The sequence below is a fragment of the Cuculus canorus genome, chromosome 12 (genome assembly GCF_017976375.1).
Source record: "Cuculus canorus isolate bCucCan1 chromosome 12, bCucCan1.pri, whole genome shotgun sequence".
Lineage (NCBI taxonomy): Eukaryota > Metazoa > Chordata > Aves > Cuculiformes > Cuculidae > Cuculus > Cuculus canorus.
Genome location: NC_071412.1, coordinates 6,269,706 through 6,297,545, shown reverse-complemented (window position 1 = coordinate 6,297,545; position 27,840 = coordinate 6,269,706). Strand labels below are relative to the sequence as shown.

Sequence of the window (27,840 nt, the reverse complement as noted above, 5' to 3'; positions counted from 1 at the left end):
TTGAAAAACAACACTCTGTCGCTAAAAATAAGTAATTTTAATCATAAGTACCTCATAGCTTATTTGCAGATAGTTGTACACTCCGAGAAGGAGAGGAAAAAAAAAAAACCTGTAATAGGCCTTAGGTCAGCTGCATTGATTTAATGCATTACTTAGGCTGCCAGAGCAGAGGTAGAATCTCTTCGCACTGCATTAGGAGCGCCTCAAGCCTCCGTGACTCCTTTTGATCAAATCTCTGTGAAAGATGAGTGTCGTGCCCTCTTCCAGCCAGCTGTGAGGGGCTGCCCTGCGCCCGGAGGAGCGCGCCGGAGCACAGCACTGCGGGGCAGCGAGGTGAGCGCTGGCTGCAGAGGTGAGGGGCAGACTCAACTCCGTACTGTAGGTCTGGAGAACACCAAGGGGGAGGATCTTATTTCACTCCCCTGTGCACAGCCTGAGCATACATCAGACCTTGAGGTGCTCAGAGTCAGACAAGAGTAAAGAGGCGTGTGATGGTTCTGCCTTAGTACTTGTACAGGCAGGAGTGTTTCCAGTACTTCTTTGTACAACTCACTGAGGGAATGGGAAACTGTTTTATAGCTCTGGAAACATAAGCACAGTAAGAATGTCTGAGGTAAGGAAAGTTCTTTGCAGTTCTATATGAATGTCTGTTTTTACTGTGCAACTTTTACTTGTGGTTATGCGCTGTTGAGATATAAAAAAAATCTTGTAATGGTGGTGTTTGGGATACTGAACAATGGGGATGAGAGCTGTAGGGAGCTGGGCTCTATGTTTCTTAATTACTAAAAGATACTGTGAAAGCACAAAACTAGTTTGTGTAAAAAATCCTGGTTTTCTTTTTGCTGTGCACTGTAAACAACTGTATGACTTTTCTGTTCTACAGTAAGTAATGCAGAATTGCAGGCTGATTATAATAAGCAGAGCCATCACTTGTGTAATTGTTTTCCAATTGAAGTAGTAGCATGTAAATCATAAATGCTTGACAATGTTTAATTGTACAAGTCCTCAATATACAGTAATAGCAATAAAATCTGTGATTTGTGACTCAGATGTGTTCTGAGTCAAGTGCTTTAAGCAGATACATTATCATTATCATGACGTATAAATGCACTGGAGAGCAGACAACAATGTAATTTCACTACGAAGTTCTTTAGAAATTACCACTAAAGTGGAGTCTAATGTGTGCCCTTTATATACAGTTTATTATTGACTATTTAGCATCCAGAAAATAAGGCCAGTAATTCTTTTCCTCGGATCAGTCTGTTTGTATTTTGGGGGGGGAAGGGGCGGGGGGGGAAGAGAATGAATGTCTGTTGAGGAGGTGGGGGGGTCTGGTTTTTAAATATATTGTGCTAATTAAGAGGTTATATGCATCAGAATGCAAGAAGCTTATTTAATTTATTTTGTTGGTTTTTTTTTTAATCACATAGAAAAATAAACAGAGTTTAATTGTCAGCTCATACATAATGAGGTTTTGTTAGATTTGTTTAAGATACAGCATTTTACTTTCTGGTTTATTAATTGGCCAAATAGTCCCAGTCCTCTGTGTAACAAATCCTTGGTTTAAAAATGAGGAGAGGGCAGGTCGCTAACCCAGGGGAGGGCTACTGGTATACACAGGCTGTGGTTTATCCTTCTGTAAAATCCTGTGGATAAAAAGTGACACTATTTTTAACCCTCTCTTTCTTTTCTGTTTATTTTTCTAAATGTTTTTCAGTTTGATTAACCTGGGAGCCAGGCAACCTTCTGGTGTTTTGGGGATGTGGGAGAGAGAAAATGAAATGAGCTGGGTTTGGTTTAATTTAAAATAAACCATTGTTTGAAATGGTTTGATTTAGCAGCCAATTTTCACATCTCATCTGAAGTTGGAGTTTATTGTGCTCATTTAGTTGAGATTGTTGTTAAAGCGATTTCTGTATAAATTTTTGTAATTCATGTAGCTACTTGGCTTCTTGAACCTCGGGAGCTGATTGTTTGCCTTATCTTTCGGTGTGCTAACTCTGCGTTATGTTGCAAAACCTTGAGGCGTGTTGTGTTTCTTCGTGTTCCTGCAGTCTGCAAGTGAAGTCAGCTTCATTAGTTTCATGATGGCACATCAGTGCATGGCTGGTGTTGCCGCTTCCTTCAAGCTACTCCCAGAGCATGATCTGGGCTGCCTTGGTTTGGATAAGCTTGTAAGGATTTGTCAGCCAGATGTGACAAGATTGTCAAGAGGCAAGTAAAGAAGGAGATCTGATATTAATCAGTGCATAGCTTGGAGCCAAACTTTCTCAAATGCAGTGTAGTAACATGTTCTTCTCATTTACTGCTTCTCTTTGTGGCTATAGAACTGCCACTGTCTGAGTTTGACGGTTAAAAGGGATGCCAGCTAATAGTCTTTAATTGTAAGGATACAATTCTAGGTGGGAAAAGATCATATGCTTCTATTTTTAACATCTTTTTGGAAAAAAAAGGAGTTCTGTTTACTACAGTTTGCTGAAAAATATGCAAGTGTGGGTTAGACAAGAATCTCTGTTTCTGTACTTTGGTTTTAAAAATACTCAAATTGTAGCTGAGCTCTCAGTGCTGGGGGAGTGGGAGACGGGGAGCCTCACTCCACTCCAGGCCAGGGGACAAAGTAGGGCTACCATTATTTTAACTGCTAATAACAGTGCATGTTGGTTTTCTTTGTTCTAGTGATTAGAACAATACACACTGAAGAATACTTTCCAGTTTCTTCTTTTATAAAAAATGGAAAAAGCCCAGACTTTTAAAGTCATGTATTCCATTTGCTCTATTTACCATTATGTCTACAAGGTTAATGTTTTCTTTATAATCTATATAATTGTACATTGCTGTTTGAATTAAACTCTAGAGATTTTCATAGTTTGCAGCTTAATCTGATTTTTATTTTAACAATAGGTGAACATGTAAAAAGTAACTAATCTTATGTTGTGGAAAATACATTTTTGTTATACTCAATGTATGGATTTTTGATTTATTGATTTTCTTTTAAGAAGTAATTGTTCTATTTATTCTTTGAACTACCAACTCATGTACAACATATTCAGAACCCTAAAAATAATGGTATCTGCAGACATATCCAAACCTGCAGGAGAACTAAATCTTCACAGAAACAAGAAAAGTTGTTAAAATGTTGGGCTACTTCGTAGACTTTACTATAACTGAGATGAAATTCTGCCTACTTAGGCTGCAACAAGGTTTGGCCTTTTGATACCAAAAGTCTTGACTTTCAGATTCCATGATATAATTAAAAAATCTGTTCATACAACATCGAGCATGTCATTCTCTTTCCATTCAAACAAGCCAGTGGTTTATTTTTCAGTAATAAAGACTTCATTATGATAATATTAAGTGCACCTCTGATAAGAACAGAAATGTTTAAATTTTATTTGAGATTATGTTTTCTGCTCCATGTGCATGTTTTAAAAGCACTTTTTGTATGCCTTGGCATTTAGGAAACATGCAGATTTTACCTAAAATTTAGGTAGAGATCTTGAATTCATTATTGCAGCAACACATCCACCAAATGCAGGGAAGAAAAACTATTGGTTTGTCCCTCTGGGTCATCTCCTGCCCCTCCTGGCTTCAGTGGTGCAGGAAATCTTAGAGTTCCTATGTGCTGGGCAGCCAGCAGGTTTTGTCTTGGCAGATGCTACAGTTGAGGTTTTACGGAAAGTGTCATTGCTTTTCTTATTTTTACGTTTTATTTCTTATTATTTTGTCACTGATTTCTATGTTAAAAAAATCTGCTTAGGGATTGAAATTTCAGTATTTAGGGAAAAAAGTATTATTGAGGGAATGAGGAAAAATGTCAATTTGCAATAAAGACTAAATAACAGTGACATTTTCATTTCATACTTTAAAACCATGGAAGGTTTGTTTCTTTAGACAACCAGCAAAAAAAAAACCCAAAACAAACAACAAAATGCGAACTTTTAACTTCAAATTTCAAATATAGCTTATTAGCAGTGATAAAAGGGTGTTTTTCCATTAGAAAGTAGCTGATGTCTGAAAGTCAGTTAAAAATTTCCTCACCTGTGTTCAATGAAAAGGAATACTAACTTTTACATTGTGAAATTACCAATGGAGCTACACTGTTGCGTAAAATATTGCATAACTGTAACATCATAGATAGCATCGTGTGTGTGTGTGTGTGTGTGTGTGTGTGTGTGTACGTACTAACACTGTTTGGGTTTAAAATTTATGAAATTGCATTAAATGAAATTGTGTAATGCTAAAGATTTCAGACAGCTGTTATTTTTCTTTTATTCTTTAATCTGTTTCTTCAGTCGAACAGGAAAAAAAGGAGAACATTTAGGCATGCATATTTTATGGCTTGGAGACTTAAGCAGCGGTGTGAGGAGCTGAAAAGTTAGGATTGTCTTTGAAGAATTAACTTACCCACATTGCGCACGTTTTATAAACTAGGTAAAAAGTTAGAAGATGTATTTTAAAGGGACTGCAGTTGATTTATAGTAATATTCAGTTCTCTGATATTTGTGCATTTGTGTTTATAACACTTATTTCTCGCTAACATAGAGCTGAGTTAAATATTTAACATTCAGTTCATGGATAGGTCTGTAGTTTCAGCATTTAACATGGTATGCATATCATGGCAATACAGATAAATAGATGTGCCCATTTTCTTTGCTAGAGTAAATAGCATCTAGTGCTTTATCCTAAGAAATTTCACACCATTTCTATCCAATGACTTATCTTTATCCTGAAGCCTGAGCAGTTTTTCTCATCACTATGCAGCAATCTGTTGGTCGTTTTTGAAATGCACTAATAAGAATGATTTTTCCTGTAGATTTATTAAAACGAGACGTTACTTCAGTATCTTGTGCTAGGAACTGCTTAATACTCAGCCAAACGTTTCTGACCTGCGCAGGCTAAGGCAGGGATGCCATGGGGACTGTACCGTTGTACTCTGTTTCAGAATCAAAAGTAAATACCAATAATAAGGTAGTGATAATGTGACGTTTTTCATTCCTTGATTAGTAGTTCTTGTTTTCTTTTCCAAACCAAACCATAAAAGAGGATCGAAACACATTCCCAAGTTTGACCAAGCTGTCTGTCAGCACACACCTGTCGTTAACAAGGGAGATTAATGACAGCGTAAACCAGCGTATCTACCAGCACGTTGCTGAACAGCAAATAAGTTTTACTGTCCAGTGCTTTTTGTTTCAAGAGCAGCAGTTTGAGAGCGCACATACACACATTCTTTTCTCTTTATAATTATTTTGACAGTGCCATTAACAAGAGTTGCCCTAAGAGGCCCTTTAGGGTAAGTGACATGCATGAGGAGTGATTTTCATCCCACAAGTTATGCTGTGATTAAAGATTGGCCTTGTAGTGTGCTGCCTTTCTCAGAAACGGCTCCTCTGCTTCCTCGCCAGCTGCGTTGCCCAAGACTGCCCAGAGCTCCTCTCCGTTAGCCACAAAAGCTGTGGCTGAGCCTGAATTCGCTGTAGGCTTGGGAGTTGGCATTTAGTTTAATCTCTTATCTCAGCTCCTTGCTCTCAGGACTGTTCTCAGATAGAAAAACTTTTTAACAAAGTGGCAGCATGGACTCATGGCCCATAATTCAGTAGGTGGTTAAAATTGTCTTTAAATCCAGGAGCATGGTTGGTTTGATGGCATGGAGCCATCAGGTGAAACTATTACCTAATTTCAGCTCCATCTTACTGAGTTTTTTTTCTTCTCCCCCCCCCCTCACTTTTTGTCTGGTTTTGAGGATGTTTTAGGCAGTTATTACAAGGACAATTAAACATTTTCAGCTCAAGGTGTACCCACACGAGAGAGATTTGGTCAAATCCTAGGCCAAAATTGGCTTTATTCAGCTCCACAGAGGGATAGGGTAATGGGATAATGCAACTTGCTGCAGGATCTGGGTTGTAAGTTCTCTGTTTACATGTATTCTCGGGCTGTGGCTGTTTAAAAGGAGGTCAGGTTTTGGTATCTGACCCCAAATAAACAATATGGATATATACATAGGGATCTGGATAATTAATGGGGTATATTCTGTGTTCTTATCTAGAAAATGCATTCAGCTTGTGGCCTTTGTGTTCTTTTAGTAGTAAAAAATCATAACATCATTTCCCCACAGAGAAGGGATAAGTGGGAGTTGAATGGTATCAACACCAGCCAAAATTTTCGTGCGGTAGTTGTTAAGTTCATCTCCTAAATCCACTTTTGGCTCTGAAAACAAAAGTATTTTTCTGGGTTTTTCGAAGGTTCTTGCACCTCCTGAGCTTGGTAGGAACATACGTGGTCAATGTGTATGAAAGCCCAGTTATTGAGGAGCCGTCGTGGATTTAGGAGCTTTGAGTGTACCTTTGTGCTTAATGGCACTGTAAAAGGCAAGTTGTGGCCCATCTCCATCTTTTTCATCTCTCTCCTAGTTGGCCTCTTAAGCAGGAGACAAGAATTTTGCTAAATTACTTTACTAATAAGCAGTTTGACAAATGAATCATCTAGGGTGAGCATTTTAAACTTGTCTGTTAATGTCGAAGGTTGGAACTGTTTGGTCAGTGCTGTTTACTCTGTTACATCCATGTGCGTGCGACTTTACTTAATTAAAAGCTCAAAATACAGAACATATCAGACTGTTTTTGGATACAACAAACTGTAAGGCTTGTTTGCTTCTCATGAAAGATGTTTGTTGTTATGTTTATTAAATAGTTATATGAACAGCAGCTGTTACTTTGTATGAAACATTTTTTGTGAAATAAGGCTGTGAAAATAGAGTGCACGGGTTTCAGTCCGATATAGCTAGAAATCTTACAAGGACTTTTTCCTTGTTCTGATAACTTTATGTAACTATTTTAGTCTTAAGTATTTTTAAACTTCAGTATAGAAACAGCAGAACTGGCAACAATCAAATGTGCTTGAGTAGGCATAAGCATACATGAGTGGAAATCCCTTTGTTTCAAGGACTTCTGTTGTTAAAGGCAGGCAGTGTATGTGTACTCTCGGTGGTGTGTGCCTTACCAGTACAGCTTTGATCTCAGCCATAACCGAGAACCTTAAACACGTGACAGAAGAAGACACCACAACACTAGGATGAACGTGTGCAAGTTGTAGCATGGACTGAGACTGCTTTGTGCAAAGCAACTCTCAAACTGACCTTGCTGTTAAACCTGTACACCTGAGAGTGCTTTGTAGTGCACTATTGCTTGGCGAGTGTCTCCCTTTTCCCCATTCTCTGTGTGTCCTCCCAGCTCTACTTACAAGCAGTGAAGGGTTTCCATATTCTGTCCATCCTCTAGCCATCCTCTTTGAAGTGAACGTGTTGGGAAGAAGAAAATGGCCCAGGGCCATCTTTCCTTGAAGATGCTGCAGGGGCCCTCCTAATGTTCTCTGTAGGCATATAGGATTCATAGCCTTACTAAGCTTGGAATAGTTAAAGCTTTCCAGAAACAAGAGAGATATAAGATGCTTAATCTAAACTCTTAACAGGTACAATATCAACATGCAGTTTAGGCTTAGTTGTTGGGCTACATCCCCCAAAAGTACTCACACCATCTGGAGAAGCCCAACAGCTTTTGTGAGTGCGCTTTGAATAAACTGTAATATATTTTAGTTCTAATAAACTGCAGGGAGCTCAAGAGAGAATCAAAAACTGAAGTCTGTGTTTGGGAAGACCAGCCGCAAGGGCTGAGTATTTACTGTAGCGTGGCAAAGATGGAACTCTACAGGTATGCGTGGGATAGCTGAAAAGAACAAATACTATTGCTGTGATACAGATAGGCACAGCTGGGTCGTGATACAGTGATGTAAATGTAAATTGAGAACTTGTTTTAAATCATGACAAAACTGACAGGCCATATTATGTGTCAGTGGAATATATCCCGTGGGGAAGTGGCAAAAGTTGCTTGACAAAAAATGGACAAAGCAAAGTGTTGCTGGTTGAATGATGTGGAAAATTATGGCATTGACAGAGATGCTTAGGATAAAGTTTTTCTAACTTGTCTCTCCTTTTCCAGTGGTTGTTCAAAGGACTGTAATGCAGAAGTAATCAAATGTAACTGGGGGATAAAAAAGGAAGACTTATTTAAACTTTGCAACTGCAAGAAAGCCAGTGGATAACAGTAAAAACAGGAAAGAAAACAAATTAGACAGGAAGGCAACTTTGCACTCGTGTATAATTACTGTTTTCTTTACTAAAAGATGCACACCAATTTGGATTAGGCCTTTGATTTAGCTGTAGACTATACTTTTAATTTAAGAGATGGTAAATGGATACATCATTTTACATCCCTTGCAAATCAAGATACAAGCAAGAAAATATCTCTTAATAACCAGGCGTAAGTCTCATGTTTAATTTTATTTCTACAAACCAAAAAGAGAGCCTAATTTATGCAGATTATTCTTACTATGTGAGAAGTTTGTTGCCAGTACTCTAGGAAGTAAAAAGGCTTTCATGTTTTAGCTGATTGGCAGACAAAAAAAATCCAAATGCTTTAACGAGTTGATCTTCCCCCGTTATAAATCTTGCTCTTCCTCCACAAGCGTTCGTACTGTGGAGCCATCACGAGTCTGTTCTGCTGAAATGGGACACATCCCAGTTCTTTCCCATAAAATATATGTTCGGTGTAGCACGTATCTCGGAGGTTGCACATATTCTGTGGGATTAGTTTTTCTGGGAAATGAAGATGAGATGGCCACAGGAGATACACTTGTTGCTAGAAGCCTTAATAAAGGGCAGGGAAATCGGTATCTGTTCTATCTCACTTAATGAAAGTTTCTCTCACATTTGTTTCATGTAACTTGTATTTATTCTTCAAACTTGCATTTTAAACTGCTAGCAATTTCTAATCTCTGCATGCAAAAGATATTCCTGTAACCTGGCATCAATGACACCATTTTGTCAGTAATCCACACAGCAGAGCAGCGAAGCTCTTGCGCTCTTCATGCAAGGGCAGTAGCTTAAGATAAAGCAGTTTCTGAAGTGAGGGCTTGCTTTGTGCAAAGAAGACGAGTTTTTCTTGGATGCCAGAACAAGTGAGGGTGCTGACCTGTGCATTACTGCTGCTAAATGCTACCCGGGTAATCAGGGACTTGCTCTTCCGTTTTGCTGGTGTCTGCACTTGCAGCTCTCACGCAGGGAGCCAGGATGACTTTCTGGCATGAGCAGAGAGCTCTAACTCGATCCTGACAGAGTCTTCAATATTTACTTACTTTTTAATTTATTTCCCAAGCCAAAGTGCTGTCAAACCAGAATCCACTTAACACCAAATGAGATTTGATACAGTTGTACTGCCCTTCTTTTCTTGCTGCCTTCTTTCAAACCTGCTGTTGGTATGTTGGAAGTGAGCGTAGGTCCCAGAAGGCTTCGAGAGAGCGTAGACAATCTCAAACTTGCTTTATGAAACGAAGCCTGATTATCTACCAGAATCAGAATGAACTTGTCCCATTAGCTTGTGTTTTTCTTTAGCTGTTAAGGCTGCGAAGAAACGTTCAGAAACTTTTGAAGCATAATTGAAGCCACATCAATATCTGGCAAAAAAAGATGTCAGCAGTCATGACTTTCAGGCAACAGATGTTAAGATGTCTTTTTCAGTGATTAGTAGTTAGATGTTTTTCAGCGGCCAGTTTAATGGCTGATCTATCTCTCTTGTAATGAAGAATCATTTGTATTAAAAAGCTGATGTTCAAATTCCCACAGTAATCCTGGTAAAAGCACAAAAAATTTTGATCAGGATTTTCAGCTTTTATTTTTAAAAAACAAAGAAAGTGTTGCTGATAATGGATTTGTGAAGATCCATTTGTGAGGGGCAGAGTTACTGGAAAGAATAACTAGATCCATGATGATAGCATAAGATTATTTTTTTTTAAACCATCAGCCTTATGTTTCTCAAAAATGAAACTAAAGAAGAGCAATGAATGAAAGGATTGCACTTCAAAAAATTTCCACTTTAATTTCCATCTACATTTCCAATCCTTTAATTATGATTTTGAATCTTTACATGTATGCAACATAGAAAGTTATTCCTTTGTTCTGGAGAATGAAACTGTGTGTGCATTCCAATTGTTGGGATAATAAAGCTCATTAAAAGACTTTATATAATTATAGTACCTTAGAATAAGCATATTAAGGATAGTAGGATTAACAGGCAAAAGACCGGCATATTAATCTCATGATGTTTTGCGAAGTTTCTCTTCATTAGATATAAGTTAATTTGGGAGATAATCAAAGTGTGTCTTGTAAAAGCGCCTTTTAAAGTCAGACAATGAATTATGATTTTTAAATTGCAGCTCACTGACTATTTTAAAAGTTAATTTTGCCATGTTTTATATTCTCTGTGACTACACCAATGCAATATTGCTAGAACAGTTTGAAGAGACAGACTTTGACAAGCACAAGCAAAGGGAAATGCTACCAACCTGCAAATCACACCTGTGATTCTCAGAGGTAACTTTTTAAGTCAGTGACAGATCCATGATTTAAGGGTATACCTTGATAAGTAAGGGATATAAAAGCCATCTAAATCCAAGACTGGTGTCCAGAAGCAGTAATGTATTGACTTGAAAAGGGATCAATTCATATTTAGAATAGAAGGGGAACTCCACTCCATTTCTAATAGCTGCTTTCAGTATGTAAACCAAAATGTCCTTCTTTTACCCTTCCTAGTTTTCGCATGTGAAGTCTTCCACACATATACAGGAAGACAAAATAGATGCATGTACCATACAGAAGAAAGATCTATGAAATGCAGAATTCTTTGTGGTATATCTTTCTTGTCTAAGTACACAAATTAAGAAGAAAAAGTAGTTTTAAAGGTCAGTATTTTGTGGAACACGTCCAAAGGAAAAGGAATGAAAAAAATTTTGAAATCTCAATTAATTTATGATCATGACAGCTTTTGCATTGTGCGTATTTCTGTTACTTCTGGCATAAAAACGAAGTACTCTTTTGTAATTTTGTTGGAGGGACTGCAAAAGATGCATTCATGGAATGCAGTGTAGCTTACTGAGCTTAGCAGGGTTGCCTATGGAATGGGTTCAGGCTGTGCAAGTCACAGAATATCAAGTGTGTACAGAGACTCTTGATACCATGTGATAGAAGTGAATCATCAGCCAACTATACCTTTTTTTTCCCAACCCTGCCATAAGAAATTTATGGCTTTTTATTGTTATATGAACGTATTTTAGCATCCAGGTGAAAATACATCCTCCATTATGGTGAAGCAACTCACACTGCATAGGGTATTGATGTGTATTTTATGACTTTATAGGGAGCACAGAGCTTTTCTCAAGAATTCTATATTTTGCAATGGCTCCTTTAAAAGATTAAAGGCAAAGTGATTCAGAGATTTCAAAAGCCCTGTTGCCACTTGTTCCAATCCTTCAAATAAAGATGAATCTCAGCATCAAGTGGCTGCAATTTGGCGATATGCTTGTAAGCTAACTCCTGGATGAGCCAGCTACTGAGATTTTAAAATCTCAGTCCAAATCCAGTCACGTAAAGCTAGGTGTTCAGATGTCCTGCACATGCTTGTTTGTAGTAGACTGCTCTATGTAGTGTCCTCTTCTGCCCTCAGTCAGTCATTCTTCAAGCCTAAAGAAATGCCCATTGCAAATCCCAGAGAAATTACCATTCTCTGGTGTCCTGTGTCCATTATTCTTAGCCTGATTGTCCAAAAACTTGCTGCTTGGTATGTTTTCCAAAAGTACCAATGTGAGGATGCCAGCATTGGAAAGAAGTTGGGGGTTTTTTTTCTTTAAATGTCTTGCTTCTCTGTGGGTATTAATAAGTAGTGGAAGTTCCTGTTTTGCATAAAACCCTAGCAGTAGGAGTAGCAGCCTGTAGTGGACATAACTTGGTCTTATTTCATATTTGCTTCTTTGTACTTTAAAATGTAAAACATTCTGCAGAAAAATGCAGATGTGTTACAATCATATAATCTAACTTTTATTTTTTTTATTTCAGTGCAGACTTTCTGCACATTTTCCTCACTCCCTCCCTTAATAAGTATCCCATTTATGCAAGAACTATGCTCAGTTTCAGATCCAAGCAATACAGAATCCTACAAATGCTTTGCTCTATAGCAATCCCTGCGGAGCTTTAACAAGGACCTCAACGTTGCCTGTCTGCCTCCTGCAGCAGATGGGCACATACAGAGGAAAGCATATATTCCAGGAAGCATGTTGCCCTGTTGATTAGGAATATCTGAATACTAATTTGCTTTGCATTATAGATGACTTTGGTGAGAGTAAAGTGACGCCCAAATTGAACTGTGCAGCCTGTTTGTGTGCTCTATTTTGCCTATTATTTTTCAAGCATTTCTCTTATAAAATATGACTGCTGTGGAGGAGCTGGGGTACTTTTTGGTGAGCTTTGCTACTGAAAAGCATTAGTGAACTCCTATATCTTTGACAGGACACATGTATTCTATGTGGATGCTGCACTGTGTGAGGGATGACGTCTATGCAGAGCTAATGCATTGCTCATTAGAACTTCCTATATTGCAGTATGGAGTTGCAGCAAAACTTCAAGAGTGGGGCTTTCACCTGCATGTCTTTGTTTTCAAACTTTGCTGAAAAAAAGTCCTTTTACATGAACATCATAGCTGAGGTGAATGGACAAGTGTGGTTTATTATTGTTATAGATGTGCTTCAGCCTAAATAAATCCACAGAAGTGCTGCTACGTATGTCATTAAATAATTTGCTTCTTTAATATTCTAGTGTTCTAGCTGGTGACTGATTCTCTTTAAAGCAGAGGCAGTCTTGCATAACTCAGGTTTTGCCTGCATTGCTATATTGCACATTGATAGGTATGTGCTGGTATGTTATCTCTGTCTTCATATGGATTTCATGGCTATATGGTAACTGTATAAACTGCACACTCTAGATGGTGCTTATATATTACCTATCATCTTTTCTATTGATTCCCAGGCTATCCGATGCACTCTGGTGAACTGTAGTTGTCAGTGTTTCAAACCTGGAAAAATAAATCAGCGACAATGTGACCAATGCCGGCATGGATGGGTAGCACACGGTAATATTTGTTCTTACAATCTATATAAAACCTTTTAGGATCCTACTCACTATAGCATGCTTTTTGTGTATCATCCTCCATGCTCCCCCGATATTAGCCACTTTCAGTTTTCTGTACCTCTTGTTTCTTGAATTTATTTACATTTTGTGATTTTATTTTCAGCCCTGAGCAAATTAAGGATTCCCAACCTCTACCCATCGAGCCAGGTAGAAATAGTTCAATCCAATGTTGTCTTTGATATCAGTAGCCTCATGTTGTATGGAACCCAAGCCATTCCCGTGCGCCTTAAAATTCTGCTAGATCGACTTTTCAGTGTTCTGAAGCAGGAAGAGGTGATACAGATTCTTCATGCGCTGGATTGGACACTACAGGATTATATACGTGGATATGTGCTACAGGTATTTAGAGGGGCTTTTTTAATATAAATATGATGGCTAAGTATTTCATAATGTTTTTTAGTTTAATCTTATCAGGGGATCACAATGCATTAACAGCGTGGTACATCTGAAAGGCAGTAATAGCCTTGTACAAGTTTAGTGCCAGAAAACAGAGGGTGGTAGCTCTCTTTGTAGTCAGACTTAACTGAAATCTTCCTATTTTGCTCAAATCTATCAACAAAGGTAAGCCAAGATAAAAAAGGAAATATTACTCGGAATGTGTCAAAGTAAAGGCTTCAGAATTTGCTCTAGTATTATTTAAACAGTGAGTTTACTTCTATACACTAGAATAATACCTTGATAAATAAACATGCCATCATTTTAAACACCAGGGACAATATTCATCTCTGGTAGTGCTACTGACCTTACTGGAGCTACATCAAGGATGCATTCGGCCCTTTGTGCTTACACTGCTGTCAGTCCTTGCAACTGTGGAAGTTACCTTTTATGTAAAGTAACATTATGATCTTACATTATGACATGAATCAATATTTAATGGTCTTGATAATCTTGCTTTTTAGTGTTAGGATTAAAAATATGGAATCAATTACCTTGAACCTCTACCACATGAAAAATTTATAATGTTACATTCTTCATCATCTTAGAAACTCTTACATGCACTGTGAAAAATCTCAGTAGGCCATCAAATACATGTTCTGTGATAAAATATTTATTGTAGTTATTGGGAAAAGTTAGGCATAGCTAGAGTTTGAAAGAACTCCAACACTCTAGTGTAATTACAGCTGTACTCTGTGAACACTGGCAATAGATCAATACAGGTTCATTTGTTCTCTGATCTTAGTTGCTTGGAAGATTATTAAACTTGCAATGAAAGAATACTTGACTTAAATGAGGAGCTAAATCTTGGTCTGATGGCTCCATTTCTGCTGTCTGTACTTATGTGATACTAACTGTTGTTCAAATGCTGTGTCTTAATTTTTGTGGAAAAAAATGTTTATTGGAAAGTATTACTATCAGTTCATAAAGAAACGATATCACCAATGTAGTAAAATGTGGAAGAAAATATCACAGAATTGGCATTTATCTCTCATTAAATAGAATGATATCATCATTTTGCTAGAGAATTATTTATAGACCCTGAAAAAAAATGAGAGGCTTGGGGGGAGGCTGGTTTTGTTTGCCTTACCTAATGTCTGACTCATTTAAATTTTTTTTTTGCTTTAGGATGCTTCAGGAAAGGTGCTGGATCACTGGAGCATAATGACCACTGAAGAAGAACTGGCTACTTTGCAGCAGTTTCTTCGTTTTGGAGAAACTAAGTCCATTGTAGAGTTAATGGCAATTCAAGAGAAAGAAGGGCAATCAATTATAATACCACCACCAACTGCCAATTTGGATATTAGGGCATTCATTGAGAGCTGCAATCAACACAGTCCTAATTTTTCTGCTTCCTTGGACAAAATGAGTCCCACCAACATTCATCCTTTTGAGAATATTGTAAATAACATGGCTTTCATGCTGCCGTTTCAGTTTTTCAGTCCAGTGCCTCCACCTTTGATAGGTTCACCACCAGAAAGACATTTGATTGAGCAAGGTCAAGACCATAGCATTGAATCTAAACAAGATGTTCAGATACCATTTTCTGAAAGCAGCTTCTTAACTTCTAGTTCTGCACCATTTCAAGTTGAAAATGAGAGAAGCATAAATGGTCCAGATGTCACCACTAAAACAGAAGATGATGCCCTTTTAAGTGATTCCAGTTCACATAATACAGCAGCAAAGCTTGAAATGACAGCACTATCTCCAGAAAACAAAATGAAATCCGTTGAAAAAAATGGCGCTGGGCCAAGGAAAGGGCGTGTTTTCTGCACTGCATGTGAAAAGACATTTTACGACAAAGGTACTTTGAAAATACATTACAACGCTGTTCATCTGAAGATAAAGCACAAATGCACGATTGAGGGCTGCAATATGGTATTTAGCTCTTTGCGTAGTCGAAATCGTCATAGTGCAAATCCTAACCCCAGACTCCATATGCCAATGAATAGAAATAACAGGGATAAGGATCTAAGAAATGGCTTGACCATTGCTGGACCTGGAGATAGTAAAAGGACAGAATTTACAATTTTAACTCCAGATAGCAGAACTATTAGCAGCTATGCCAGCTCTTGTACAGATTCAAAGGGTCAGGCTGGATTTCCCAGTATTGGACAGAACGGTGTCCTCTTTCCAAACCTGAAGACAGTACAGCCTGTTCTTCCTTTTTATCGTAGTCCTGTCACACCAGCTGAGCTGGCTAACACTCCAGGTACTCTTCCTTCTCTGCCTCTTGTTTCTTCCTCAATACCAGAGCAGCTTATTTCAAACGAATTGCCATTTGACATGCTACCCAAGAAGAAATCTCGTAAATCAAGTATGCCTATTAAGATAGAGAAAGAAGCTATTGAGACACCTAATGAAAGTAGTGATGTTGCCAGTTCTGAAGATGATACTCGTCTGCAAGTGGTAAGCGATGGAGAGCTTGAGACCTGTGAGCGTAAGACAGAGAAGCGGGTGACCGACAGGGTGGAAAAGCACCCCCATTCAGGTAATTCATGGAAATCTGTCTCTGGGGTAGAGGGCCCAAAGTATTTTGAATCTGTCTTTGCGCCAGATAACCAATACATCAAGGATATCTCTGAGAATGAATTGCATCACTGTGAGAAAGAGGTTAAACCAGAAGAAAACCAACCATTAAAAGTAGTTTCCCATGAGATTATGTATGAAGATCCAAACCAGCACCACAATGATGTTATAAAACCAATGACTGAACCCACCATGTATATTAACGAGCAGTCAAAGCGCAGGATTCCTAAAAATGACTGCCCTGAATTGCAACACCACTTGCTGACCGGGGGCTTTTTCAGCACTTTGTCAAACAGGGGTGCTGCTATTCCTTGTTTTGAAGACTCTAAAGATATGGATCATGTCAGTCAACATGCACTAGGGATTCAGAAGGAAGAAAGCCGCTTTCATTGTGACATCTGTAAGAAGACTTTTAAAAACCCTTACAGTGTAAAAATGCATTTTAAAAATGTACATCTCAAAGAAATGCATATTTGCACAGTTGAGGGCTGTAATGCTGCTTTCCCTTCTCGTAGAAGTCGAGACAGGTAAGAAAATTATAAACAAAATTGTATTTATTTTGCCATCACAATGGAGCTTAATTTGAAATTAAAATGAGTGTTTGAGGAATGAGGCCTGCAAAGATTTTCTGTGTATCCTCGTACAACAGGTACGATAACTTATCAGAACATTCATGAAATGAAAATCCATTGAAAGAAACTTTTTCTTTCCACTAGACTATGAGGTATTAAATAAAGCCATGAAAATTTCCTAACTGATAAAGGCTGAAGTAGTTGAAAGAATACTTTAGAACATAAAGGGAAAGCCACAAGGGTATGAATTCAGCAATTTTCCAGTAGATGCATTTGTGGACTTACATGTTTAATATGTACTTTAATATGTACTTTCATGTGTATTGTAATGTATACAGTGTTCTTTAATGAGAAAGCAATTAGATCAATTCAGGAAATCTTCACTTGCCGCTGCCCTTGCTTTGCTCAAGGATTTTGAACAGACTGGTGGGGTAAAAGCCCATAAGAAAAGCAGGATTCCTCTATGTCAGTACAAAATCAACATTACACAGTGCTACTTGAACTAATGCCATCTGAGGTGTATCCACATTGGTAGTGCTTTTCTATGAGATTACATATCAATTCCTAAACTATATCATGCGCTTGATTGAGTTTACTATTGGCTGCAGTATTGTGTTGCTGTAAATCATTTTATTTCAGCCTATTAGGCACATAGGCTAAGAAACAAGAACTGAAGCTTTATTGTTGGCCAACAGTTATATCTCTGAATCGATAAGTGATAGATAAGAAATGTGTTAAAGCACAACTAAGCGTTGGAAGTTTTCTAACTGTCTTGTAACAGCGTTACAGCAGCTTTTAGCTGCAGAAAACATGCCTGGATAGTAGTTCATAGTGACACAAGGTTTAGATTGTCTGTAATCTGCTAGGAGTACTGGAGCCAGCTGATGCAGTCCAGAGGGAGGATGAGCCAGTCTCTGAGGACTGGCCGCTGCATCTGAGATGCACGGATTCATCTGCTGGCAGAGCTTCATACCCTGATCTGCTGCCTGCATCTTCCCAGATGTGAATTCCTCTCCACTGTAATTGTGATATGGGCCACAGGAAAGAAGGCCAGCAGTAAGATTTGCATTCACGTGCCACAAATTCCTTCCCACGGCGATATATTTAGCTAAATTTTAACATAGGTGCTTTTAGAAGATCGTTTATTTTTAAAAAACAAAACAAAACAAAAAAAAGCCAACCCACAAGAAAATTCACAATGTTGTGCAAAACAGTAGTTATTTGGAATAACTTTGCAGAATTTTCTAGACTTTAAACGTAGAGTGCTCTGACTGCAAGTGCAAAATATTTCTGTGCCCTTATGAATAGTTCATGGTTTGTATAAAACCATGATGGCAAGGGGAAAAATGAGTGTTTTCCCTGTCTTCCCCTAAACTGAATCATCTACGCAAAGCCTGGAAGTTCCCAGTGACCTGATTGATAGCATTCAACGAGGAGCAGCGACTTAGTGTTTTTTGATGGTTTAAAATTTAATCTAGAGATGGCTATTTGAATATTGCAAATTGCATAAAATGCAATATTCCTTCATTCAAGGAAATTCCTGTCAAAGAAAAGCTCTGTACCAACGTGTACAGTTGCATCCTGGCACATGGTTACAGTACTTAAGATCATCAATATTTTTTGCAGACTTAGGTGTCACACCCTTTCCTGCTTTGTCCATTAGGAAAGGATCTTCTTTCTTCCCACTCTCAGCCCATTCTCTGATCTCATATACTGGTTTTTAGTCTGTCCCCCAACTTTTCCAGGCCCAGCACTAGATCTAGAGGAGCAGGCAGCTATCCACAATGCAGCAGAGAATCTGAAACATTGATTTCTATAGAGTTATTTCTGATATATGCCAGTGCAAGCAAGTTCAGATACCCGGTCAGATGTGTAAATCATCCATGTGCACACTGGGAGCCAGCATGGCAGTTGGTCAAATTACAAATATGTAGTTCATGCATGGTAGTAAATATTGATTTTTTTCTTTGTTAATGATCATTATGAAACAGCTGTTAAGCGAGGCGAAACACTTTCTTGCTAAGCTTGTCTTTGTTCTTCTAGACATAGTTCAAACCTAAATCTTCATCATAAGCTTCTGACTAAAGATACACTGGAATTCAACAACCATTTCAATGCAACATACCTCTTGAAAGACATGGCTAAGGAGTTTTGTCAAGATGTCTCTTTAAAACAACATGTTGGACGTACTTCTGTAATCTTCAAAGGAGTCAACAGAACAGGCAGCTTGGTTTTTCCAATGAGCAAAATTGGAGAACCCTGTTCTGAGAGTTATGGATATGATCCATTGAATGATGGAGCTGTCCTGGATCTAAGCACTACTTCCAGCATTAAATCTGAGAGCAGTGCTCATTCTTCTTGGGATTCTGACGGAGGAAGTGAAATATGCACCATGCCCTTGGACGATAGTGATGAAAGCTGTGAAGGATCCAGCCTAATGCCCAATGATGAACTCTACCAAGACTGTTCTTTAATTGAGAAAGCTAATCAAAACTTTGCAAATTTACCTTCCAGTTTGCCAATAACTTGTCATATATGTCAAAAAACTTATAGTAATAAAGGAACTTTCAGGGCTCATTACAAAACTGTGCATCTCCGCCAGCTCCACAAATGTAAAGTCCCCGGTTGCAATACAATGTTTTCATCTGTTCGCAGTCGGAACAGGCACAGTCAAAACCCTAATCTGCACAAAAGTCTGGCTGGGTCACCAACTAGCCTACAGTAAGATCATGCTGATCTTAATTTATTTCTCCTAAGAATTAATCATTTCAATTAAGGAATGTGTTAACATTAGTTTTATTTAAACTCATTTGACTTCTTGCCCACTCAACAACCAAGGTCAAATTCTTTTCTCCTGTGTCTGCTCTCCAGCAGTTTCACTTAGCAAAGCTTGGTGCTGTAGTTTTTGTGCAATTGTTTGGTTTGATGTTAAATAGCTAAAGCTTCTTGTAAGGGAAAGAAAGCATCTTACAAATGGGAGAAATACAGAGACATTAACTAAATTATTTGATACCTGTGAAGTATTACTTGCCAATAGTAGGAGCTTCAAATGAGAACCATCGTCCCTTGTGTTTACATGTTCAATGAGTTGTTGTAAGAAATTAGTAATGATTGAGGTGAGTTTCCTCTGGTTGCGTTGAGAGGTTTTGGGCTGCCATTTCATTCCTCAGACCATAGCCTGAAGCTGACTTGCAGTATTAGTTCATCATGGTGTTTGCAGTTTACTATATACCAAAATCCAAAAGACAAAATACAAATTTGGGAAGACTTTGCCTACAGTCCAAATCTTCTGAAAATCCTGCAGTCCTTGCTCTTTAAGTTGACATTTCACTTGAATAAAGATGGCAGTATTTTGGCTCTCTTAAAATTTAACCCCATTTCCTTTGCAAAATGAGGGGCTACCTAACTTGGCAGGGTTTTCGGAATAAATCTGAGATGTTCTGATGTGTTGTAGTGGTAAAAAGAATGAATAGGTTAAGCTAAAATTTCTAAACCATGGCAAATGCATCCATAAAATAGAGGGGGGGAAGTAAACCCTTTCATTTAAAATGCACTTTTTGAGTTCCACTTTCAGAAAGAGAAAAGTTTTTGTTAAAAATAGAAAAAAAAAACACCCAACAAAATATCCAAAACTGTTTAAGAGTTTGAAGGTGCAATTCTAAGCCTTTGATAGACAGAGATAAAATGGATGCAGTAGATATCTTTCATGATTCAGCAGATATTATTTCTCTTACTGGTGAGGGAAAATCATCTTGGTCTTTGACAACAGAAGAATGCTTATTCACACCTTTTTTTGAGAACATTTTTCCATATCTGTTAAAATGTTTAATATCTTTGTACTTGTCCCTGTAATTAACAGTATTCTGCATTATGTTCTATGCACTTAAGAAGACTGGTCTTGCATTGTATTTAAGTAACACTTTAATATTTAATTTGTAGTCACATCATACAAATGCGGTGTGTACTAGTGGTGCATCATCTTGGACTGAATCATTTCCCAGAAGAAAAAGAAATAAGAAAGTCTCACAGTACCTTTTTTGTTTTACTCCAATTTACTAGTTGATATCTGTTGATCAGTTCTAGGAAGCAAGCATGATATTGACAGCACAATCTGTACATATTATACCAAAGCGCTTACAGTATTGTGATTTCTACAACTAGTCTAGTTTTCCAGTATAACTGGGTCTTAGACTTTATTCATTTTTGTGACTGAATAAAAATAGACTGAATTTCTGGATTTCATGTGTATGTAGAAAGAATAGTACAATGCTATCGCCATATGTCTTGATGTTTAACTTATTCTAAAAAATACTATGGTATTGTAACCATTTCACATTGTATAAAAGAAACAAAAGTGGACTGAATATTTCACTAATTCTTTTGAAAACTGGTTTGTGTGTGAGTATGGGTTATGCAAGGAAAAAACATGACACAGTTGTAAATGTTTGTGCTCACTAGAAATGGTTTCCATGTATTGTGTAAAGTAATCTTCTATTTTTTTAATTTACAGTAGGTTTATGTGATATTTAAGATAATCCATTTGTGCTTGAAGCTATCAGGAAAAAACATTAGCCTGGGGAAAGTTGTGCCATTGCTTTGAGGCTTTGTGTTTTGGGGAGGGTTGGTGTTCTGGGTTTTTTGAGGGGAATTGGGTGATGTGTTTTTCTTTTTAATGGGGACTCATATCAGTAGAGATCCTGGTTTGAAAGCTAAGGGCACAATCATAGGAGACACAATTGCTCCTAGCCTTTTGATAGTATAAATCAATGATTTGTTATCCAGCTATTTCAAGCTCTTTTTATATATATATATAAACCTATTTGTTTAATCATAAATGGTGTTTTTTTGAAACAAAGTGTGATGTAAACCAATGCTGTAATGCCCATTAATTTAGTTTCTCTGTGTCCAAAAAGGAAACACATTTGTATACCCTAATAATTTTTTATGTGTTAATAAAAACAAATAATAATGCTTCTGGTTGACTCAGAAAAATAGGCTTTTGTGATTGGAAAAACTACTATTCTTAATTTTTATTTAAAAAAAAATCTGAAAACACATTCCATCTCTAGAGAGCACTGTTTTGACAATGTTCTTAACTTATTCCATAATAAGGAAGTGTCGTTACTTTAACGAGCCACTAGAAATAATGTAATAAATGTTGCCAGATATCTTATTGATTTTTTTTTTTCCTTTGTGCAGTAGGCAAGGGTAGAGATTAGCTTAAACACCATTAGCTAAATAGAAGGTAAATATCTCGTCACTGAGAACTGTGCTAAAAGATAGATAATTTGGGGCCTTGTTTATACTTTGTGTTTTGGAAAGGTTTCTTTTTGTTAATCCTCCACAATCTGGATGGGACAGGCGATTTATCAGAACAGTTGAAGCCCTTAGGACCCCTAGTACAGCATATGTATCTCATGAAGCGTTTGTGTAGCTCCCTCCTCCTAATGACCACAATGTGCCTGGACCAAGCCTTAACATCTCCTGTTAGTTTTAAAGATGTGTGATGCTTATAGCAGCCTGTATCACATATTCACTGCAGATGTTGAAGGAAGTAACGTCACTTCAGAATAGTAGTACCATTATTTTTTGAGCTTTTCAAAGTCAGTCTGCAAAGCTGAAGCAGCTTCCACTGACTAAGGCTTCATTCCAGAGATGTTTACATCTGTCATGCTGCGACTATGTGCAATTGCAGGCTCAAAACTTCATGTGAGATTTGAACTGGGCCTGGACATTCCTACCCCTGCTACCAAAGTACATTGTTCCATTTTTTTTTATTTGTTGTTGTTTGTTGTGTTTTTTTCTTAGAAAACAAGAGCCTCAAAAACTAGATCCTGTCATCCTTCTGTGACTCCAAAGGAGAAGGCACAGATGCACACTGCGAGATAGCCACTCTGTACGTTTGAGCATCCGATTTCTCAGAATACAGGTATTTTGAATAGTTCTTGGTAGCAAGCCTGTATCGCTCTGGAACAAGCAGTGTCCTAGTGCTTACAAAGGTATTTGCAGAACTTCATTTTGAACGGAGTGTAAGGAATTCATTTTTACAACTCCAGTCTTCTAAGTACTTTGAAAAGAGCTGCAGCAAAACCAGAGGCTATTGTTTCTGATGAATCTTTAGTGAAGTTATACAGTGTAAACCCAGCAGAGTGGAGAAACAAGTTCTGAAAATACCTGTCTGAAGCCCTGCGTTGTATAGGGAAGCCTAAAAACCAGCTAAACTACTTGGGCTTAGTCCAGGGATTTTTTAAAGAGAGTGCCAAGTCCTCCTTGAAAAGGGATCGCAAGCAGCTTCTGATTAATCAGCAAGCATAGGTTTAAGAAATGCAGCTAAACTAAAAACACCCTTGGAGTTTGAGATACAGCCCATAAGGATTCCATTCAGCCTACAAGTGAGTGTTCATTTCCAAGCTGAAATGAGAGTTTGACTCTGAACTGGGAAAGAGACAACAATGCAATAAGAGAAGGAAGGCTGGATCAAAGAGATTTTGTAGAGAAAGCCAGGCTCCAGGTTTTGTTCAGAGTAGCATTTTCTGCCAGTTGCCTCCATTTGAGGGGAGGGCAGGACAATATATAAAAGGTAAGGTTTGAAGTTGGATTAAGTACGCATAGCATGATGAAGTCAGCTTTGAATTACTTGGAAAGCTCTTCAACAGTTTGCTGGCTAGAGGGATTTCCATGTAACCTCAGCTAGCTTGTTTCTGAAGGTAGTCTGGCTTTTAATTTCCCCTTGCCTTCACCCCCCCCCCCCCACCCCAGCTGCCTGTGCCTTTTGGCGCTCCTTGGATGACACGAAGTTGCTAACTTGCAAATGTACTGTTGAAACATCACCCTGTTAAGCTCCATTCCCTGTGAGCAGCCTTCAGCTTCCATGTGTTCTATAAACAGGTAAAGGAAAGGTAATGCCATGAACTGACAGTCCCTCTCTGGTGAGCTCTTCATCCGATTCTGCACCGGTTTAGAGCTTCACAGGAGCACTTGTAGCCCTTTGTACTGCGTCTCTGTAGCTCCTATCCTAAACTGGTAAAACCAACTGTGAATTACTTGCCGTTATTGCCTGCAGATGCATGTGTTTAATAAGCAGCTTTTCACTGCCGAGCGCAGTACTAAACGAGTTTGTCAAACTTGTGCTTGCCAGAGTCTTTAGCAAAGCTCTCATTTGTTTGAATTGTAAGGGATACCATATATCAGCATCCTTCTGCAATTTTTTGAAACTTTTTTTTCTTTTCAATAAATTAAGGCCAATCCAGACACGTTTTAAGTGTGAGCTGATTCTTTGCTTCAGTCTAAAATCTTCAGTCACCTCATCTTCTCTTTCCATAGTTTCTGCTAATTAGGTGTAGGGATTTCCATTATGTACCCTCTCGTTACTGTTATCGTTAGTTCCCACCTCTATCAAAGGTTACAAATTTAAGTGTAGCCAATTATTGAAGACTGTACACTTAGCAGGTAGTTGCAGTCCAAGAAACTGTCAGGGTTGGACTGTGGAAACTGGTTACCGCTTTTCGGGGAAAGGATGTTGGTGTGCTGCTTGAAAAGAGGTCCTGGAAGCACCACGTACTAGAAAAAGGTCAAGCCTTCCCTGTCATACGAGGATATGAGTTGAGAGTATCCAGTACTTTTGAACTTCCTTGTTGACTCTTTGAGGTTTTGAGTCAGACTGAGTTTCTTAAGATATGTAACACATTTCCTACTATTCTCTGCCTGCACATCTCCTAACACAGACTAGCATTCCTCAAGTCCAGAAGCCCAGCCTGCCCTTCTCATTGCAGCCTAACGTCACAAACAGCTACCAGGGACATTACTGTCAAGGATGAACTGAACCATCCTGGATTTTTTCATCTCCTTTTTGTATCCATGCACAAACAGCTAGTCCTAAGGTTTGTTCAGTCACAGTAACAAACTGCAATGGCTTCCAAAGTTTTTTAAAAGAAAAGGATCCGTGAGTTGTAAGTGACACGTTACTGTTAGGTCTGTACTGAGCAACTTGCACAGCAGAAAAACTGAGCAGACAAGATTTCAATCTGAATTCTCATTTTATTTCCAAAATTATTATTTTTAATTATAGTCATTATGCAAGCGACTTTCTAGAATAATATTTATCTTACCTGCATCTGATGATTTATAAGAATGACAGTGTGTATATATGCACTCCATACATAGATAATTTATTCACACATATATCAATACATAGTATAATTGCATATGCATAGAGCTGCACATTCGTGTTAAACCTAATTCCACTCTCATTTATGGTGATACAAGATGGGAGTCATTTCAGTGACTTCAGTAGAACAGGGCATGTAATACTGGAGTCATGTCTCAACAAGGACCGTAAGTTACATGAGTGAGTACATGGGCTCGTGTTGGCTGCTCATCCTGCTTTGTAATTGCTAGCTTACTAAAGCAGGTCAAAATATAATACTTGGAAAGAACAAATAAGTTTTACTAATTTCTACACCCCCACCTCCGCTATAAATGCCTGGTTTGCAGCTATATTTCTACCTGACCAATGTAACAGCTGTACTGTGAAAAGCATTATCTTTGCTGGAAGGATAGCATCAGACAGGTCCTGTGTAGATGTAAAACACTAACTCTGAGTGAGCTCTGCCAGTTTAGGCAAGTTCAAAATCTGGACAGATATACCTCATGACATTCAGTCTGCAGCCAAAAAAATCTCAAAGAGAACAAAATGTGTGAGTGTATGACATATCGAGACATGGAAGAACCGGGAGCAGCAGAGTGACTTCAGAGGAAACGCTAGGAAAACAACATAACTTACTAGAGAGGAGACATGTTATTGCTGCTCTGGAGAGCCAACATCTGCACCTCTGTGTGGGATGATATAAACCTTACGTTGGATTCCTGAACGCAGAGAGGCCACGTGCGAGTGAGAGGTACACGCAGGCTTCTCAGGCTGTGAATAGCTCGAGCAGAGTGTGCTCTAAACTAACAACTTGCTTAATACTATCATATGCACAGTAATGCACGCTTGTTAATAATACATAGAAAAATTATCTCTCTTCAGAAAGTCACTGTGTGCAGCTTCCAGCCTTCCCTGATGCCTTGCAGTCTGTAAGCCTCTGCCTTCCTGTGCACATGCAGGAAAAATTTATTTGAGTGAAATCGTCTACTTGGCTTCCCTTCCCAGCACTCTGCCTCTCCCTGATTTAGTAAAACACCATCTCTTTACCCTCTGTATACAAAGGATAGAGTAGCTGGAGCTTCTGCTGTGCCCATCCTTGCCCTTCAGCTATTTCTTCATCTCCTTCCGTTCCAGGGGAGACGGGGGGGGGGGGGCACTTGGGTTACTTAACTGCTGTGGAGTTTGACAAAAATCTCCAGGTTCCTTTCACTTTTTTTACTCAGCCTGATCTTGCACAAACAAGAATGAAGAAGAGCAGTAGCTGGGAATGGAACTGGGTGGCTGTAGTTTGGAAAGCAACCACAGCAGTGGTTCCAAAGGGTGAAGGAGTTCATGGAGCACATAGTTACTAGTGCAGGTGACAGTTGTGTGTAATCACCATTAACAGAGAGAGAATCTTTTATGAGGGGTTCCTTCTCAAGTGTATTTTGTAGCAGAAAGGTGGGAGATCTTTCTTTGTTAAAGCAATGACAACGGAATGGAGTAGAACCCATTTTGGAAGATACGCAGAGCATGGATGGCCACTGCCATCACCACATGGGTGATGATATTGTGGGAGATGAAGCACAGCATGGAGAAAAATCTGCATGTTGAAGATGGAAGAGAAATTGTCTGTATTCTCTGATTCACTTTTGCCATTCCTACACTTTTCATTGTTGTATTTGAGAACAAGGCTACCCTCCCTTCTTCTTCCTCTATTCTGTCATAGAAGAAAAAACTCTAAGAGGACAGCTGGAAAGCAGTCCCAATTTCTCACCAATATTTTGCAACACTCTTTATGGTAAAGAGAGAGGGGTTTTTTTTCCCTTCACTCACTTAGAACTCACACAGTTCATGTCTAAGAAAAAAAAACAGTGACTCCTCTCGCCCTGAGCTGCCAGCACTGCATTACCCACTGCTCTCTTGCTAGTGCCCTTGAGCAGCTGTGACGTGAGCCTGGTACTTGCTCTGAGGATGCATTCTCAGGCCAAGGAGGGGAAGCGCTATCTACACGTAGCCGAGCTGGGTTGAAGCACAGGAGACCGGCATGAGAACTTCAGCCACAACTCTTGAATTTCTCTTTGATTTTAAGCAACTCAACCCAGATCTGCAAAGGCATTTTATGCATCAGTCAGAATAGTAGTTTCCAACCTCATAAGAAAACTGTGAGAGTAACTAAGCTAATAAAGACATTGCAGAACATGTAAGAATCCAGTTCTGTAAAATCCTTTTTGTGTCCCTGTGGAAGATTTCGTAAAGGTAGTTTTTGGATCACATTATACTCCCCACCCTTTAATTCCTTATTCTTTAAAAAAATTTCAGCATTCATGAGCGATCACTTTCTCTGTCACCACTCTTTTTGTTTACAGCATAACTGCAATGAAAACTAAATTACTCTGTTTTCAGAGCTGAAGAGCAGCAGCCACTGTTTGATGTCAATTCCCATCCCCTTTCTGTTACCCCTCTGCGTGACTGAAAGAGATCAATTTGTTGTTAAAACTGGCATTTATTTTGTTTTACATGTCGGGTTATTATTGTAGGGAGTGGGTGATTATTTTTTTTCCATTTTCTGAGCCTTTCCTGTGAGGACACGTTCAGCGTGGATATATACTGCTGCGCTCTTCTGGGTGGAATTAGAAATGTCCAGACCAGCCTTTTCATTACTAACAACTGGAGGTGATTCCAGTTCTGCCATATGGCAGACGCCTGCGTAAAATCGGCACAGGCATGCTTTAGAAAAATAAAATCTAAATTTTCTTTCCTCTTGTTTCTAGAGGGTCATTGCAGTAATATCCCAGGCAATGCCTAATGTGACACAGATTCCTTACAACACCTTGTATTTTGCCTTATGAGGCCTGTTGGTCCTTGTAACAGACCGAGATCATGATGTGTGCCACACAGACCGATTGTTACTGCTTCAAACTTTGAGATAATAAATGCACATGATAACGTTAGGTAATGGAAATATATCAAGTGTTGCACATCTGGTTTCAGGGATGCATATAACCCAGACAAAAACAATAGTCAAAAAGGGAAAGTAGAATAATTTCCAGGTCAGTAATAATAACTGTTCACACAACACCCAGGGGAAATCAAGCATGCGTATTTGCATT

The 27,840-nt window shown here is 38.5% G+C and overlaps 1 protein-coding gene across 2 annotated transcripts; it reads left to right on the top strand.

The window, feature by feature from the left end:
• The first annotated feature begins 263 nt into the window (after positions 1 to 263).
• On the top strand, positions 264 to 22,391 carry BNC1 (basonuclin 1). 2 transcript variants are annotated; one of them, XM_054078147.1, is made up of 5 exons: positions 264 to 352; positions 12,905 to 13,007; positions 13,170 to 13,405; positions 14,630 to 16,557; positions 18,646 to 22,391. In XM_054078147.1, exons 3-5 carry the CDS (start codon positions 13,259 to 13,261, stop codon positions 19,325 to 19,327), a joined length of 2,757 nt encoding a protein of 918 aa, XP_053934122.1. In that variant the 5' UTR covers positions 264 to 352; positions 12,905 to 13,007; positions 13,170 to 13,258; the 3' UTR covers positions 19,328 to 22,391. The 2 variants fall into 2 exon arrangements, with proteins under 2 accessions (XP_053934122.1, XP_009555168.1); XM_009556873.2 differs by lacking the exon at positions 264 to 352 and adding an exon at positions 393 to 613.
• Positions 22,392 to 27,840: the final 5,449 nt, after the last annotated feature.

What these genes read in the sequence shown, in the direction of transcription:
- BNC1 (XM_009556873.2), top strand. An exon ending in GCATGGATGGGTAGCACACG is followed by an intron (nt 13,008 to 13,169) that starts GTAATATTTGTT and finishes TTTTATTTTCAG; the next exon opens with CCCTGAGCAAATTAAGGATT. An exon ending in TACGTGGATATGTGCTACAG is followed by an intron (nt 13,406 to 14,629) that starts GTATTTAGAGGG and finishes TTTTTGCTTTAG; the next exon opens with GATGCTTCAGGAAAGGTGCT.